The 14,284-nt window shown below is 41.0% G+C and overlaps 1 protein-coding gene across 2 annotated transcripts; it reads left to right on the top strand.

Moving 5' to 3' along the window:
• Positions 1–12,373, top strand: LOC117259420 (prolactin-releasing peptide receptor). 2 transcript variants are annotated; one of them, XM_078167094.1, is made up of 5 exons: positions 1–401; positions 8,561–8,668; positions 8,762–9,040; positions 10,064–10,461; positions 11,247–12,373. In XM_078167094.1, exons 2-5 carry the CDS (start codon positions 8,578–8,580, stop codon positions 11,472–11,474), a joined length of 996 nt encoding a protein of 331 aa, XP_078023220.1. In that variant the 5' UTR covers positions 1–401; positions 8,561–8,577; the 3' UTR covers positions 11,475–12,373. The 2 variants fall into 2 exon arrangements, with proteins under 2 accessions (XP_078023220.1, XP_033486631.1); XM_033630740.2 differs by having other exon boundaries at positions 8,561–9,040.
• The last annotated feature ends 1,911 nt before the right edge of the window (positions 12,374–14,284 follow it).

Below are 14,284 nucleotides of genomic sequence, written 5' to 3'. Positions count from 1 at the left end.
GTTTTTGTGTGTGTGTGCGTGTGTATAGGTGTGAACTATGAATGTGTGGATGAAGGCAAAGTAAAGAAGGATAGGTGGGAGGGGGCACAGTTTATGAGGATTTCAGGGAGAGAGGTTATGTGGGTCCCTTTTCCTTCTCCCTCCCTCTGTCACTCTCACTCAGTGCTGAGTGAGACAACACCGTCTCCTCGCCTGACTCCTCATATCACTGTTGGCTTCTGTATAACCTGCAGGAAAGCATTTCTGACCAGACGTGTAAGATATGTAACTCAAAGAAAAGGAGTGAAGAAAACAAAAAAAAGGCGACAAAGAAAAAAAGAGGAAAATAAGCTCATTTGCTGAACTGTGGTGACACCACACAGGAACACTCTCAGTATCTCCAATTTGAAACATCTGCACAGGTAAGATTCTCAATCTCTATTTACTCTTTCACACACACACAAATAGTGACATTTCCCCACAAATGTTTGCATGATGTATTTGTTTTTATTGCTTTTAATTAAGAGGTGCACTTTAATGTGTGCTGCAATTTGCATAATTGTCTAATTAAAAGTTTTATTTGATTTCACTTACAATTTCAAGTAGTATCATCTTGTTTAAACAGCATGCAGCAGCTGCACAAAATAATGTAACGTCTGATGGAAAGAGACCTAAATGGCAAATTAACTTAATCACAATTACAAACACTGCCATAAAACTGGGCCAAATTACTGGGAATGCCAATAGCAGCATTTGCAGACTTTAAAGGAGGTCTGGCGAGCTCTACTTTGATGTCTGAGTATTCAAATAAACAGCATAACCAGAACGCCAAAATCTTTGACCAAACTGCAGCTGCATCTGTTCAATGCCACCCGAAAATCAATCTTGTTCTTACATGGATTTTCCTTTGTGTGTGTGTGTGGGTAGTTTAGTGCTTCTCGTGTGTGATTTGTTCATATATGCACATACATATATTAGCAATATATGGTCTTATTCTATTTTGAAATCAGTGAAGACAAAACATGTTCAGATAGAAAATATAATTGTACATTTTATAACATAAAGGATTTGTTAATAATAATTATTTGTGACGGTGCACTATGCAAAATACAGATGTGCACAGGTACAACATGAACATACACAGTGCAGTATCGCCCAGATATTGATTTGGGCAGCACACCCACAAATACTTACACCCACTCTCCAAAATATTCTACATCATACGTGACATACAGCAGAATATGAGGCACTCCTTCTGCACATGCATTCCTCTTGTGTGTGTGGTATTTCAAAACACAAAAAAATGACCAGCTGTTGCATGTTTGTCAATATCATTTTCAAAAGAAAAGCCCTGTCTTAAGAACAATTACAAGTTATCTAGATTTTTTTTTAATGCATGTGTTTTTGTATGTTGACAAGGAGTGTAATTTCAATAGCAAAATTGTCAATTTTCCTGATACTCTGTAGCATGTGTGCATCCTGTCGGTCCAAATGAAGACCAGAAGGGAGGGTTTCGGTGCCAGAACTGAGTGCAGATCTGCACTGCATTTATAAGCTGTGGTGTTGGAAAAGCACCCTGAAGACAAACAAACACACAGACGTCAGGAAAATGATAAAACTACTAAAGCTTTGTGCATAAATAAAGCAACAAAAACAAGTCTGGCAATCAGTGAAGTATTAATTTCTTATCTGTCAGGTAACACATGGATGCACACTTCCACACTGCAGCATCAACAACCACAAAAAAAGTTTGTCACCGGCATGAAATACTCTGAGAGCTGATTCTGCTAACTGTCATTCAACCTAATACAACTTACTCGTGTTGATTTTCCTGCTCACTGCACTTGTTCAAATGTGCAGCCTGTATATGTGTGTAATTGTGATGGGCTGTTCCTTGGCAGAGCCGATGCTATAAGAGCGGCTTTGACCTCCCTTAATGAAAGGGTCAGGAGAAGATAATAACATTTAGCGAGCAGTTGATCATTAGCCCTGCAGATTGAGAAAGACTCTGGCTGCAGTGTGAAAAATTTTCAGTGTACTGACCTTAAAACACCTCAAAGAATGCAGTAATGTGTTCTGACTGCAGACTGCAATTCACGCAAATCATCTCTAGTGGAGATTGTACTGCAGAATACTCATTCAAAGTTAAAACAGGCACAAACTTTTTTCTTTCCTTCTTGACAAACACTTAAGTTTCTTCAGTAAAACCATTATACATTTCTGTGGCAATAATGCAATGTCAGAAGGAGCAGGCTGTCTTCATTCCCACTTCAAGATGTGGCACACAATTAAGTCATCTCATCAGAATTGCATATGATGAACTCTGACTTCATTTGTGTTTCATATTTGTCCAGCCTGTGCCCCCAGTTCTCTTTGAACGCCTCAGCAATCTCAGAGTGATGGAAATGCAAAATTAATACAAAGTGCCTGGGTTAGGAAATGTCAGTGGAGTCACACGGAGCAAAAAAAGAGCGTGCGTAAAGACAGATATCCAGATAGGAGAAGAGAGCAGACAAAATAGGAAGAGAGAGAGTCATCAAGAGTCGTTCTACCTGTTTTGCATTTTAAGGGCTCTCAATTCTAAACACGCTTCACAAATTAGCTGCAAGGGCTGGATGGTTTCCACAAAGGCCATGGCAACAGCGTTACTAGGCAAGGCTGAGTTTCTTCCAAGCTGTCAGATAATGTAGACGGCGTGAGACCAGATGGGATCAGGAAACATATTCCTGCTGTTGATCATGGACGCGCGCGTAACTAATAAGAAATCAAAGACACAATACAGTCTGCCACTGAGACCTCTCGAGTGGAGGGTGCTGCTGAGCAAGTAATGCTTAATAAAATAATAACAGGTTTTTCCAATTGGACATCGGACATTTTCTTACATGTCCCTCACACTGTTTGCACTGATGTGCTACACATATTGAGTCACTAAAGTGGATCCATTAGCTACATATTTTATGAACTATCTGAATCATTTATTCATCCAGTGATGGCGGGAAATCTAAGCTGTCCTGCTGGAGCTTATCCCTGCTTACCTTGGGCAAAAGGCAGGGTACACCTTGGACAAGTTGCCAGATTATCACAGGGCTGACAAATAAGCCTCTTTTGAAATGCATATTCAAAGAAGGAATTTCATGCCATTATGCCATCTTGTCGTTCTGTATAAACGGTACATTTGCGGAATGGGGGGACAGAGTAACAGCGCAGAAACGAGGTCTGTAGGCTATAAACTGGATAGGCGGCAGGATGGAATCACGGGCAGGACGGGTGTGATGTTTTGACAACGTGTTATGTGTGCGACCCATCAAAGGAGATTTTAAAAGTAGCAGTTAGCAGCTAACTCGAAGAATAACAGCAGCTGAAAATGTCCGCAAATTGGATGACCGGATGAGTTCCAGGAGCTCCTAACCATCTAAGCAGAGCACAAGATCAGGCACCGTATAACAGGGACAATAAAGTGCTGTCGTCGCATCTGTTATATGTCACATTAGAGGCCAATGCGGTTGTGTAACATGTCACGCCTATCACGTCTCTTGTGTTTCAGCAATGCTGGCATGCTGTCTGAAATCACACACTGGAGCAGCATGATGGTGCCGTTGACTGGCTCTGTGTAAGAAATGCAAAGGCAGCATAAAGAGGGTACTTCTTAGCGGCCCTATAGCGTGATCTCTGTGTAAAAAGGGCAATATAGACAAACATTCACCCTGAAATTCACACCTATGGGCAATTTAAAGTCACCAATTAACCTGCATGTCTTTGAACTGTGGGAGGAAGCCGGAGAACCTAGAGAACACCCACGCTAACATAAGGAGAACATGAAAACTTGAATTAGTGGGAAATAACAGATTTACTCATGGGATTAAAACTCAAAACCGTCTCGCTGTGAGGCAACAGTACTAACACTGCTCTACACCACAGCATCGCACTGCATTGCAATCAGCTATAAGATGTTTCACCTCCATTAATAGAGTTTGGATGGGGAAAGCGCAACTACTTTCAAAACAAACAAGAAAACAATTTAAGTGGATCCAGTCGCTTTTCTGAATAAGTGGGGACATTTATGACTTATAAATATAGTATATAAATATTTGAGCTGCTGCTTCTGAATGGTATTGAGGCAAAACAAACCATGTTATGCACCTCTGGCTACTCAGAACACAGAGGCAGGCTGACTGGGTTTTTGTTGTTGTTTAAAAGCCATGCCCTGCCAGGCATGACTGACCCCCTGGAAGATTCTGCACTCACTCAGCTATGGAACAGGGTATGTGGCTTTTGTCAGACAACAATAGGTAGATAAGTGAAGCACAGTCTGTGTCAGGCTTAGGGTTGCACAATTCTGTGAATATTCCAGATTGAAACTGGACGTAACAGATGTATAGGGATTGTTTGTTCAAGCTGTTTTTACCATGTAAAATGCAGATAGAAACAAAGCTTTTACCATCGACATAATCCAATAATTTGCCAGAGAAGACCATTAAATGTCAAAGAAAATACAATGCATAATGTGCAATGTGGCGAGTTAGCTAGCTAGCAAGTGAATTATTGGGAGAGTTCAAAGTTTGAGCCAACAATGTGGGCTGTGCAGTCCTTTCACCAGAAGAAAATGTTGGCTTTGATACATTTCTGCAAACCTACATTCCATTTGCGCATTTCATATGTACAACGCCAAAATTTCCAAAGTGAGGAAATGCAAGCTGGCTTTGTCATCTGGGCGGGATGGCTGCCAAGATCTGACCACTGTTCAAGCAATAAAATCGGTTCTGTTGTAGTGAGTCATTGCTGTGTTTTCCCTCAGCTTTTTAGACTCCCAACATGGGTGTTCTGTAGCAATCTGGCGGGGACAGTGCCATGAAAAGTGACTGTTTTTTACCAAGACATCTCTGCTTTTCCTGCTTGGACTGTGCCCCCAAAGCCAGGTATATTAAGCCAAAACATGATCTTTATCTAACCATGACTAAGGGCTTTTTGTGCCTAAACCTACCCACACGTTAACCACATAAAAGTTTCAACGTATCCGCAACATAATAATGTGCAAATGTAACCTGTGCTTTGTTTCTGGCAACCGGGTTGGGCTGTGTGCACACTTTATTTATAAAAGAATTGTTTTACAATAAAAAAAAGAATGGAAATAGATTGTTGCTAATTACCACGCCACAATTAGCATGCTCAATCAAGCTGATTACTGATATGGTAATAGTTAGCTCACAAAACCAGCAGAAGGTGTTAACAAGTTATAACCTGCATACTTTGCTTTAGGCTACCATCTGCTGGTTAACTGAAATATCATAGAAATATATTTTTTAAATACCCACTGCAGTAATATAATCAAAACTTGCCCGAAAGCATGCAGTCCTTTACCTCAGACATTGCAGAAGTAGTGTGGGCTGCACATGTGATGGGAGAATCCACTGTGCATGCAGGGGGTTGCTATTTCAAGGTATGGCTTTTATCATTTTTGACCTTCCTTTGAAAATTTCTAGAAACTTACCGGCCTTTTGACACCCTTGTCAGGCCTCCCTAATGAAGGCATGAAAGATCATAAGTTGAGCATTTGGCATTTTCTATTTTTAGTTTGTCAAAAAGCTGTTCCATTGACTCATAACTATTTCCCCAAAGTCTAAAACTGAGTGATATTCTAAGTCATACTACCCAAATATCACAAAGGAAATGGAAAAGTTGGTAGTAGTCGACAACAGTAAGGAGAGCAGTTAAAGTGAAAATGAGGAGGGGAAAAAACAAAACATCCATAGAAACCCCCCTCACAATATTCACATTACCACCAGAGTATGCTAAATACACTGCTGAAGTTAAGAAATATGACATGACCTCAATGCCGTAGGCCAATTCGGCACATCATATATCTTTACAGACACACAAATCTAAATCTGCAGGAAACCATTGGTTTCCTGCAGATTTAGAATTTTGAGTGGGTTGACCCGGAGGTTGGTTGTTTGACAAAAGAAAGTTGGCTGCAAAACAGCACTGCATTCAGCAGCTCGCTTCTGAATAGCAGAGTCACTTTTTTATCTATACAGCTTGCTCTACCTTGAGATGCTTTTACTTTCAAGTGAAAAAATATAATTCCAAAATGCTTTAGGGTGAGCAAATCTATTTGGCCACCTTCTTTTCAAAAGAAAGAGAGACTGACATTAACCAAGAGATTCAAAAGACATCAGAGAATCTTTTGAAGTGCCGGCAGGGATTTATTCATACGATAGAGGCAGTTCAGTGTTTTCAATATGAACTGCCAAAGCTTAAAGGCCACAGAATGGTTCAATCCAACTGCATGAGAATGTGGTTTGCGGGTGGTGGATAAAAAAGACAATCTTGCTCTGTAACAGATCCAACAAGCCCCCTGTTTAAGCTGGGCACTGTTCCACCTGCTACCCAAACACACTGGGTTTTCTCATACCTCACAGGATTTCTGTCGTCTGCATTTCCCAAAATTTTAAACGTGTCCCTGTTGTTTTCTGTCCATCTCATAAGATAGGTATCTATTACAATTTGAGCACAATGTAATTTAACAACTGCACACTGCCTTTGGAAATAATCATTAGCAAATGTGATAACAAGCAGAAATAAACTGAACAGATTGCCATTATAATTACTGCTGGTTTTAGTATTACAGTGTACTGCAGTTCTGTGGGCAGGTACACTTTTTGTCAAACACTATCCTGGCTCTAGTTACCTTTCTTTCAAATGTATTAAATGTGCGTAATGAGTGTTATGTAAGCTAAATCACTGACAATTTTTTATAGTTTTTGTTAAGTGTTAGAATGTCAAAGAAAAACCCCCAAAACGACAAGTAGGCTACGGTATTTCATAAAGTCATTAAAATGCCATGTCATAATTCTTTTTTTTTTTCTTTTTTTTTAAAGTTACAGTGTGTGCACTTTTTCTGTGCAGCCCTATGCTGACTCCCTAAAATGGCACGCAATAAACAACACTTTGAGAACCCGCTTTCAGATTTTTGTTGCAAAATCCTCCAAAATAATTAGGCTTCTAAAAGTTTTTCCTGGTGGAGTTGCAGAAGGTGTGAACTGAAAATTGTGTCCCTAAATGTGAAATAGGTGTTAGAGCCCTGTCTATGAGACTTAGTTGGAGAGCTTTCATTGTCGCATGGGAGTTGCAGTTGTTAAATTGCATTAAATTCTTACAAAATAATCAGACATTGTCTTTGTTGAAATAATGGGGTTTTGAAATGTTACTGTAAATGACCAAAGGAGTTCACGGCCATTTCCCTCCCTCGTGATATTTGTGGACTCCTGCCTTACAGGACGCTCTGATAGTCCCGCAGAGGCCAGAAATGGAACAGCTATTTGTCAGAAAAGGCACCAGGGAGCATGATGGTCCAGTGCATGATAGCCTACATCACACAAGGCACTGGGGTGCAAAAAAACATGTCTATCATCTTTGATGGCTCTCTAGAAAAGTCAGTAAAACTTCAAAACATTTCTCATGAGAAGTCATTCACTTGCAGCTTTCCCTCATATAGACCATATACATAAACCTGCCTGTAGGTATTATTCATCTCTTGTCAGAGCTGTATCAGAAAACTTCTACAGAGGAGATACATCTTGAAATAAGACTACATAACGATGAAAGCATAAAGATAATGACATTTGACTCTAAGCTAATCAAACATCCCTCCTTCACACTCAAGATGTCTCATGCCCATATGCATAAGTGGTTAAAAACTAAAAATACATTCGACTGTAGAGATAACATACAGGAGCTCTTGTAAGATCAGGTCGATCACTGTGAGAGTAGTCTGATTATAGGTTTTGGATCAAGTTCACATCTTGCTGGCATATTCATTAAGTGCAGTGAGCCACGCACCAGGGTGTCATTATATCCGATGTCCATCGTGGAGAGACGCCCATAAATCCGCTTTGAATAAAACTCCTTCCAACTCCGGAACTCCATAATCATATTTTTGAGTTTTTCTGTTTACGTCCCCCAAAGACCCCAAATTATGGAAGATTTCTGTGGAAGACAGACACACTAATACGACTCTTGCCATTCATTTGTTTGTTGTTAAATTGTTTGCCGCAATCTCACTTTCACGTGGGTGCCCAGCTCTTCAGAGAAGCCTTTAAAGGGCCAGTTACTCAACTCTTGTAGTGTCAAGCCATCCAGTCACTTGTGGTTTAAATTGCAGTAGAGGCAAAAGGAGTTGTATTTGTGTCGTTCACAGTATTAAAATTCACATTGAAATAAATAAACAAATAACCACACTCTATATTCCCAATATTCCCCCATGAAAAAATATATAACTCTACCTTTGTCCTCAATATGAGAAGTAAATATCTCCTGTATGTGTGGCATTATTGAGAAATCAATTGAAATATAAGAAATATACAGTATGACATTTAGCCAGCTGTGAACCGCTATAAATCTGTGTCACTGACATTACTGAAAGACAATGTCAGTGACACCATGATTAAGTCAGTTCCCTACAGAGCATGTGCAGGTGACATATATTGATCCATGTCACTGTAACAAAATGACACATGTGAGGTTTAATTAGTTCCTGTAGTATGTATTGATTTAATGTTGATTATGCCCTCTCTGTTTTTAGGGTTGGCCTCCAGAGACATGGATATCTTCATGGACGGGGATTTCAGCGTGATTGGTAACATCAGCCATGACACAGCACGGGAGAGACTAGAAGAAAGCAAAGACCAAGGTCTAAACCACAGTGATCCACTGGACATGTTTATAGGCATGGAGCTCCTTCAGCGTTTCAAACCTCTCTTCCTGCCTCTCTACTGCCTTGTAGTGGTTGTGGCTGGTGTTGGAAACTCCTTCCTGTTGGCTTGCATCTTGTCTGACAAGAAACTCCACAATGCCACCAACTTTTTCATCGGTAACTTAGCGGCTGGAGACCTGCTGATGTGCTTGAGTTGTGTTCCACTGACTGTGTCCTACGCCTTCGACAGTCATGGCTGGGCTTTCGGGAGACCCCTGTGCCACTTGGTCCCCTTGCTGCAATGTGCCACTGTGTTTGCATCAGTGCTTTCACTCACTGCCATTGCTGTAGATCGCTACATTGTTGTAGGTAAGGGACACGACGTTATTTTTACACTCATGAGAAGTATTTGTTTAAACCCATTGTTTGTGGGATTTACTGAAAGACAATGTCAGTGACAACTTGATTAAGTCAGTTCCCTACAGAGCACCTGCAGGTGACATATATTGATTATCCATGTCACTGCAACAGAATGTCACATGTGAGGTTTAATTGGTTCCTGTAGTACTGATTGATTTACTGTTGATCATGCCCTCTCTGTTTTTAAGGTTGGGACCATATGGTGTTGGTTCTCAAAAAAGACACTTCAGTCAGGACAACTTTAGTCAAATAAAACATTATATCCATTTGCAGCATTATATTTCGCAGTATGGCTCTGTTCTGGGGCCTCTGCCTTTCCTGGAGCCTATGCAGAAAGCCTCTTATATGTGCCCATATGGAAAGCCTTAAGGCAGAGAGAGCACACCTGTCTGCCCTTCCATGCGCCTACATGGAAAGCCTAAGGCAGGGAGAGCAGCAGCAAAGACACCCAGGAACAGAACAGAGCAGCATCAATGACATACAGAGATGACACTGATAAGTCAGACACAGCATGAAAAGGAGGAGCTGGGGTGGAGGTGGGTTGCAAAGCGGCTTGCAGAGGAAGCAGCAAAAGTAGGCAGGCCAGAGCAGGTTAAATAGGGCACCCTGAATGAGATTTGCCAGTTGGTTACATAGAAAGGTCATCTATCAGCTGCTCCATCAGTTGATTGGCTGTTTGAAATCATCTGATGTAGGTGGGATGTGAGCTGAGCTTGACATCGTGTCCTGCCTGAACTAACGCCATGATCAATTTTGGTAGAAAGCAGTGCATGCTTACTCCTCCTCAGATGGGCTGATATCAACACTTCAGCAATTTTCCCCTGGATCATTTTTCTATACATAAAAACCTTCAGAATTATTTTAAAAATGCTATTGTAGTATAAAAAAAGCTGAACATTGTGGCTTCAATGTGTTGAATAATGTACTGCTTTGGTGCTTTTATCTATGCCCTGTTTTTCCTTTCTGACCCAGCTCACCCAGTACGGAGGAGGATCTCGGTGTGGGGTTGTGGTGCAGTGACTCTCGGTGTCTGGCTTTTATCTCTGGCCCTGGCTGCACCTCCTTCTCTCTACACGCGCTACCTGGATCTGCGACCCAGTGGCATAGACCTGGTAGTTTGCGAGGAATTCTGGCCTCAGAGTGGCAATCTGCGGCTGCTCTACTCCTGCTTCATCCTCATAGCCTCCTACATGATCCCGCTGCTGTCTGTTAGTGTATCCTACTGTGCCATTACTGTCAGCCTAAAAAGCTATTCAGTACCCGGAGAGCCATCCAACAGCCAGCAACGCTGGAGCCAAAGGAGGAAGAAGACCTTTTCTCTGCTGGTGGCGTCAGTGCTGGCTTTTGCCCTGTGCTGGCTGCCCCTGCAGGTGAGTCTTAAATCCATGCTGTTAGATCCTAAACTAAAGCCTAACGAGCAAGCTGTTCTTAGCTCATCTATCCTTCTCCCTTACTCCTTATACAGCCTAACATTTCCATGGAATTTAAGGAAGATCTTGATTTGGGAGATAGGCTTGGGAGGGAGAACAAGTTTACATTCCTCTGTAGGCGTCTGTTAGCAAATCATAAACTCGACAGCAGTGAAGTGATAAAACAGAGTGAAGCTTTAACTGTCCAGGAGATGATTAAATCTTATACATCATTAACCACAGAACCTCATCATCAGGTACATTGTGCCCATGAAACCAACATTATGTCCACAATGAGCCATGCAAGAGCCTAACAGATTATTATTTCATCATCATATTAATGGAAGAAGAGGGCAGAGTTTACATTGTGGCAGGACTGCACAGACCTGGGACCCTGTTTTTTAAGAGCGCTTCATGAACACTGCTTATATGCAAATAAAAAATGGCGGCAGCATCTCATTTCACAAGTGATTGCGTCATGACATCGAGTGGGCTACAGGAGCTGTGAATATCACATTTACTGTGATTAGTAAAAGGTGTGAAATGAGCAAGAGGAAATTATCTAAACTCGCATGTTGCCCGCAATATGTATTTAGTATTATCATTCCATCTACATTCAATTACATATTTAGTCAGACTACACAAAGTAGCTGTACGTTGACTGTATTTGCACATAGGTATTACTGATATGATGCAATCAAATACAGCGAGGACTATAACACGAGTTTTTTCATGTCACTGTGTAGGTGCTGAACCTGTTGCTCGACCTGGACCCAGACTTCCACATCATAGGGAAGCGCTACATAAATGTCTTACAAGTCTGCTGTCATTTAGTGGCTATGAGCTCTGCATGCTACAACCCCTTCATCTATGCCTCGCTGCACAGCAAAGTCCGCATGCACCTGAAAGGCTACCTCTGCCCTTGTCGCAATCTTCAGAGGGGGATGGTGGAGAGGGCGACGTCTAGGAGTTGATTTCAGACCTCGTCCACTATTATACAACTGACCTGCAGAGCGCTGTCTTCACCCACCAGCACCCGCACCCCTGACACTGATGTTAATGCCTGAGGTGTCCATGAGAAAATAAGGCTTAAAATCCATTTAAGTCAGATTTCCCTGTGCTTTTACAGCATTTTTGTGACGTCAAGACATTCGGTCCTCTCTTGTACAGTGTCCCCACAGGCAGTGTGCTAAATAAGGCCACTTATGACAAACACGCGAAGACACAGATCCAGACCAGACTGAAGATTAAGTCATCTACTGGGATCCCTGTGTTTTTCTTGGATGGCTGAGTTGCTGGCATGGAAACTAAGCAGGTCTTGCGGCTTTAAAAAGGCCTGCAGGGGCATAAACACAACGTCAGGGGGTTCTGCCACAAACATGCTGCTGGAGGCTGAGACCATACTTAAACGGAAAATGCTTGACTTCAGGGAACTGACCGAGCAATGAACTCTTCTCACCAGACGTGGATTACAGACCAAGAAGAGGACGTGCAAAAGACACAATGTGATTGTTTAATTTGTCCCTGGTATTGAATATTTGTCCTTTCAGATTAGTTATATATCGCTTGTATTGCGTACTACCTACATGCTATTAGATTTATTATGTTGTTATTGTGTTGCCTGCTTTTGTTGTGTCATTCTATAGTAGTTGTTCTGTATGGTTTTGGCTCCAGTGTCTAACTTTGTGTGTCATCTGTGCACGTGAATAAATATGTTCGTACATGCATATGTAGTGTGCACAGGATCTGGGTGGAAAAGATTAATATGTACTGTAATGGGAAATCAAATCTGCAGCTTTTATGTCACCTTGAAACCTTTGTTTGTAAAATGTAATTAATGCAAAATTCATAAATGTGTTACCTGATGAACAAAGTCTCAGTGCTTTGGCTCTGTGTGGAAAAATCGACTGGCACAATGATCAACTTGATATTCAAAGCATGAACTCTAAGTGTCACTACCATTCCCATTGAGTTCGCATCAAGCTTTCTTAGTGCCCCTTCTCTGTTTGTTGAAGCCTGGGTATCAAGTCAATCTTTGAACGTGCCTCCTGTTAAAAGGCTCTGCAAAGAATCAGCTAATGTGGTCTAAATTGCATTTAAGGCAGAGTTAATCCTTTTCACTTAGTTACTCAGAGATCTATTATTATTGCTTCTTATGATTAAAAATGATTAATTTTTCTACTGTTAACTGGAAGGGTTGCAACAATGCATTACTCTCAATAAAAGTATCATAGTGCAGGGCAGATTGTCCATTAACAACCCCAACCAGCCCATTCAAAAATGTCAAAACACCATTTCGGTCAGCCAGCTGGCACAAACTGAAATAAGCTACTCAGCGTAGCTTTAGTGCAAGTTAATAAGCCCCTGCTCCCCGGCCAATGCTGCTGATGCCAACCGTCACCTTTTAACAATCAGATTGCTTTGCTCTTTGTTGCTCGGTTGCCTTGGCTTTTCTTTCTAAGTGAACCTTGAGACTGCATTCAGCTCTACTCAATTGGATTTTTGGCCTGATGCTCTTTCAGAAATGGTTGGCAAGAGTTAAAGCTTTTTGGTTTGTTTGTTTGTTTCTTAAAAAGGGTAGTCGAGGCTACATTAAATGTCTCTCTCCTTCAATGCCATAATGTCAATCCACAGTTACAGTTCCTGCAACTTAGTTTGAAGTCTTTACTATTTTCATATGACATATAAGCAGCTATTAAAGTTTAAGTTCACAAATCAGAATCAGAATCAGCTTTATTCACTAAGTACGTGTGTACATACAGTACAAGGAATTTGACTCTGGTAGACTTGCTCTCAGTGTGCCAGAAATGACACATCAGGGTGCTGTTGTAGGTGATGATTTGATTGACAGTGGTGGTGGCATGGGCAAACCATCAAAACCAAATGACTGCACTGTGGATCTAAAAATCTAATAATACAATATTATGATTCTGCTGCTTATAGATACAAGCAACAAGCAGATGATGCCTTTATGCTACACTGTCAGACGTCTTGTTAATACATTGCTGTCATAAAAAGCAGAAGCAGAAAATACACCCAACACACACAAGATAAATAGATGTTATTTTTGCCATATTTGGATCTCTAGAGATGAGAGCTTTGACAGTTTGCCTCGGCCACTTCAGTTTTATGGGTGAGGCTGAGAGCTGCAACAGCTCATTTGCTTCATATTTATATAGAAGCTCCTTACAGCGAGGATTAAGATGTGCTTGTCTCCTGCACTACCAGATTTTGCTACACTACTTTAAATCATGGGCTGGGGCCAGTTTTCTGAGGAAATTCATGTGGTGTTTAATGAAAAAGAGGATATACAAAATATACTGCAGGCAATGATTTTGAGTAAACTGAACCATGAAATTACCATCGGGACTGGAAATGTGTGTAAATCCATAGTGATATCATGAAGAGCGCATGCTATTCCTTTCAAACACTGATAAACGTTTCATTGGTCATTTCTGTGTATTTGAATTTGTAAATGAGAAAAAAAAAAACAAAGAACATTGTGGTTGGACGAACATGTGCATGTGCAGGCACACTGAACCACACAGACAAGCTTATATTTAGGCAGGTTTAAAAGCCACATTGAGCTCTTCTGAGTTTTTGTCTGTGTATTAAAAGTGTGAGAGAACGTTTCATGTCTATATTTTTGGTTTTAAGTTTTGGTTAGTTTGGCTGAAAACAGCCGTCTTCTGCAGGAAATGAGGTTGATAAACACGTAGTTTGAAGTACGGAAAATCAAAATGGGGTAAAAGGAAAAACAGGGTAAGCAACACTTTTCTTGCTA

The sequence above is a fragment of the Epinephelus lanceolatus genome, chromosome 4, assembly GCF_041903045.1.
Source record: "Epinephelus lanceolatus isolate andai-2023 chromosome 4, ASM4190304v1, whole genome shotgun sequence".
NCBI lineage: Eukaryota > Metazoa > Chordata > Actinopteri > Perciformes > Serranidae > Epinephelus > Epinephelus lanceolatus.
This window is presented reverse-complemented; position numbering and strand designations above follow the sequence as displayed.

Excerpts from the sequence above, each read along its gene's own strand:
- LOC117259420 (XM_033630740.2), top strand. The coding sequence starts at position 8,578 with ATGGATATCTTCATGGACGGGGATTTCAGCGTGATTGGTAACATCAGC. Across the intron at positions 9,041-10,063 it reads AGATCGCTACATTGTTGTAG|CTCACCCAGTACGGAGGAGG; the intron begins GTAAGGGACACG and ends TTTCTGACCCAG. Across the intron at positions 10,462-11,246 it reads TGTGCTGGCTGCCCCTGCAG|GTGCTGAACCTGTTGCTCGA; the intron begins GTGAGTCTTAAA and ends GTCACTGTGTAG.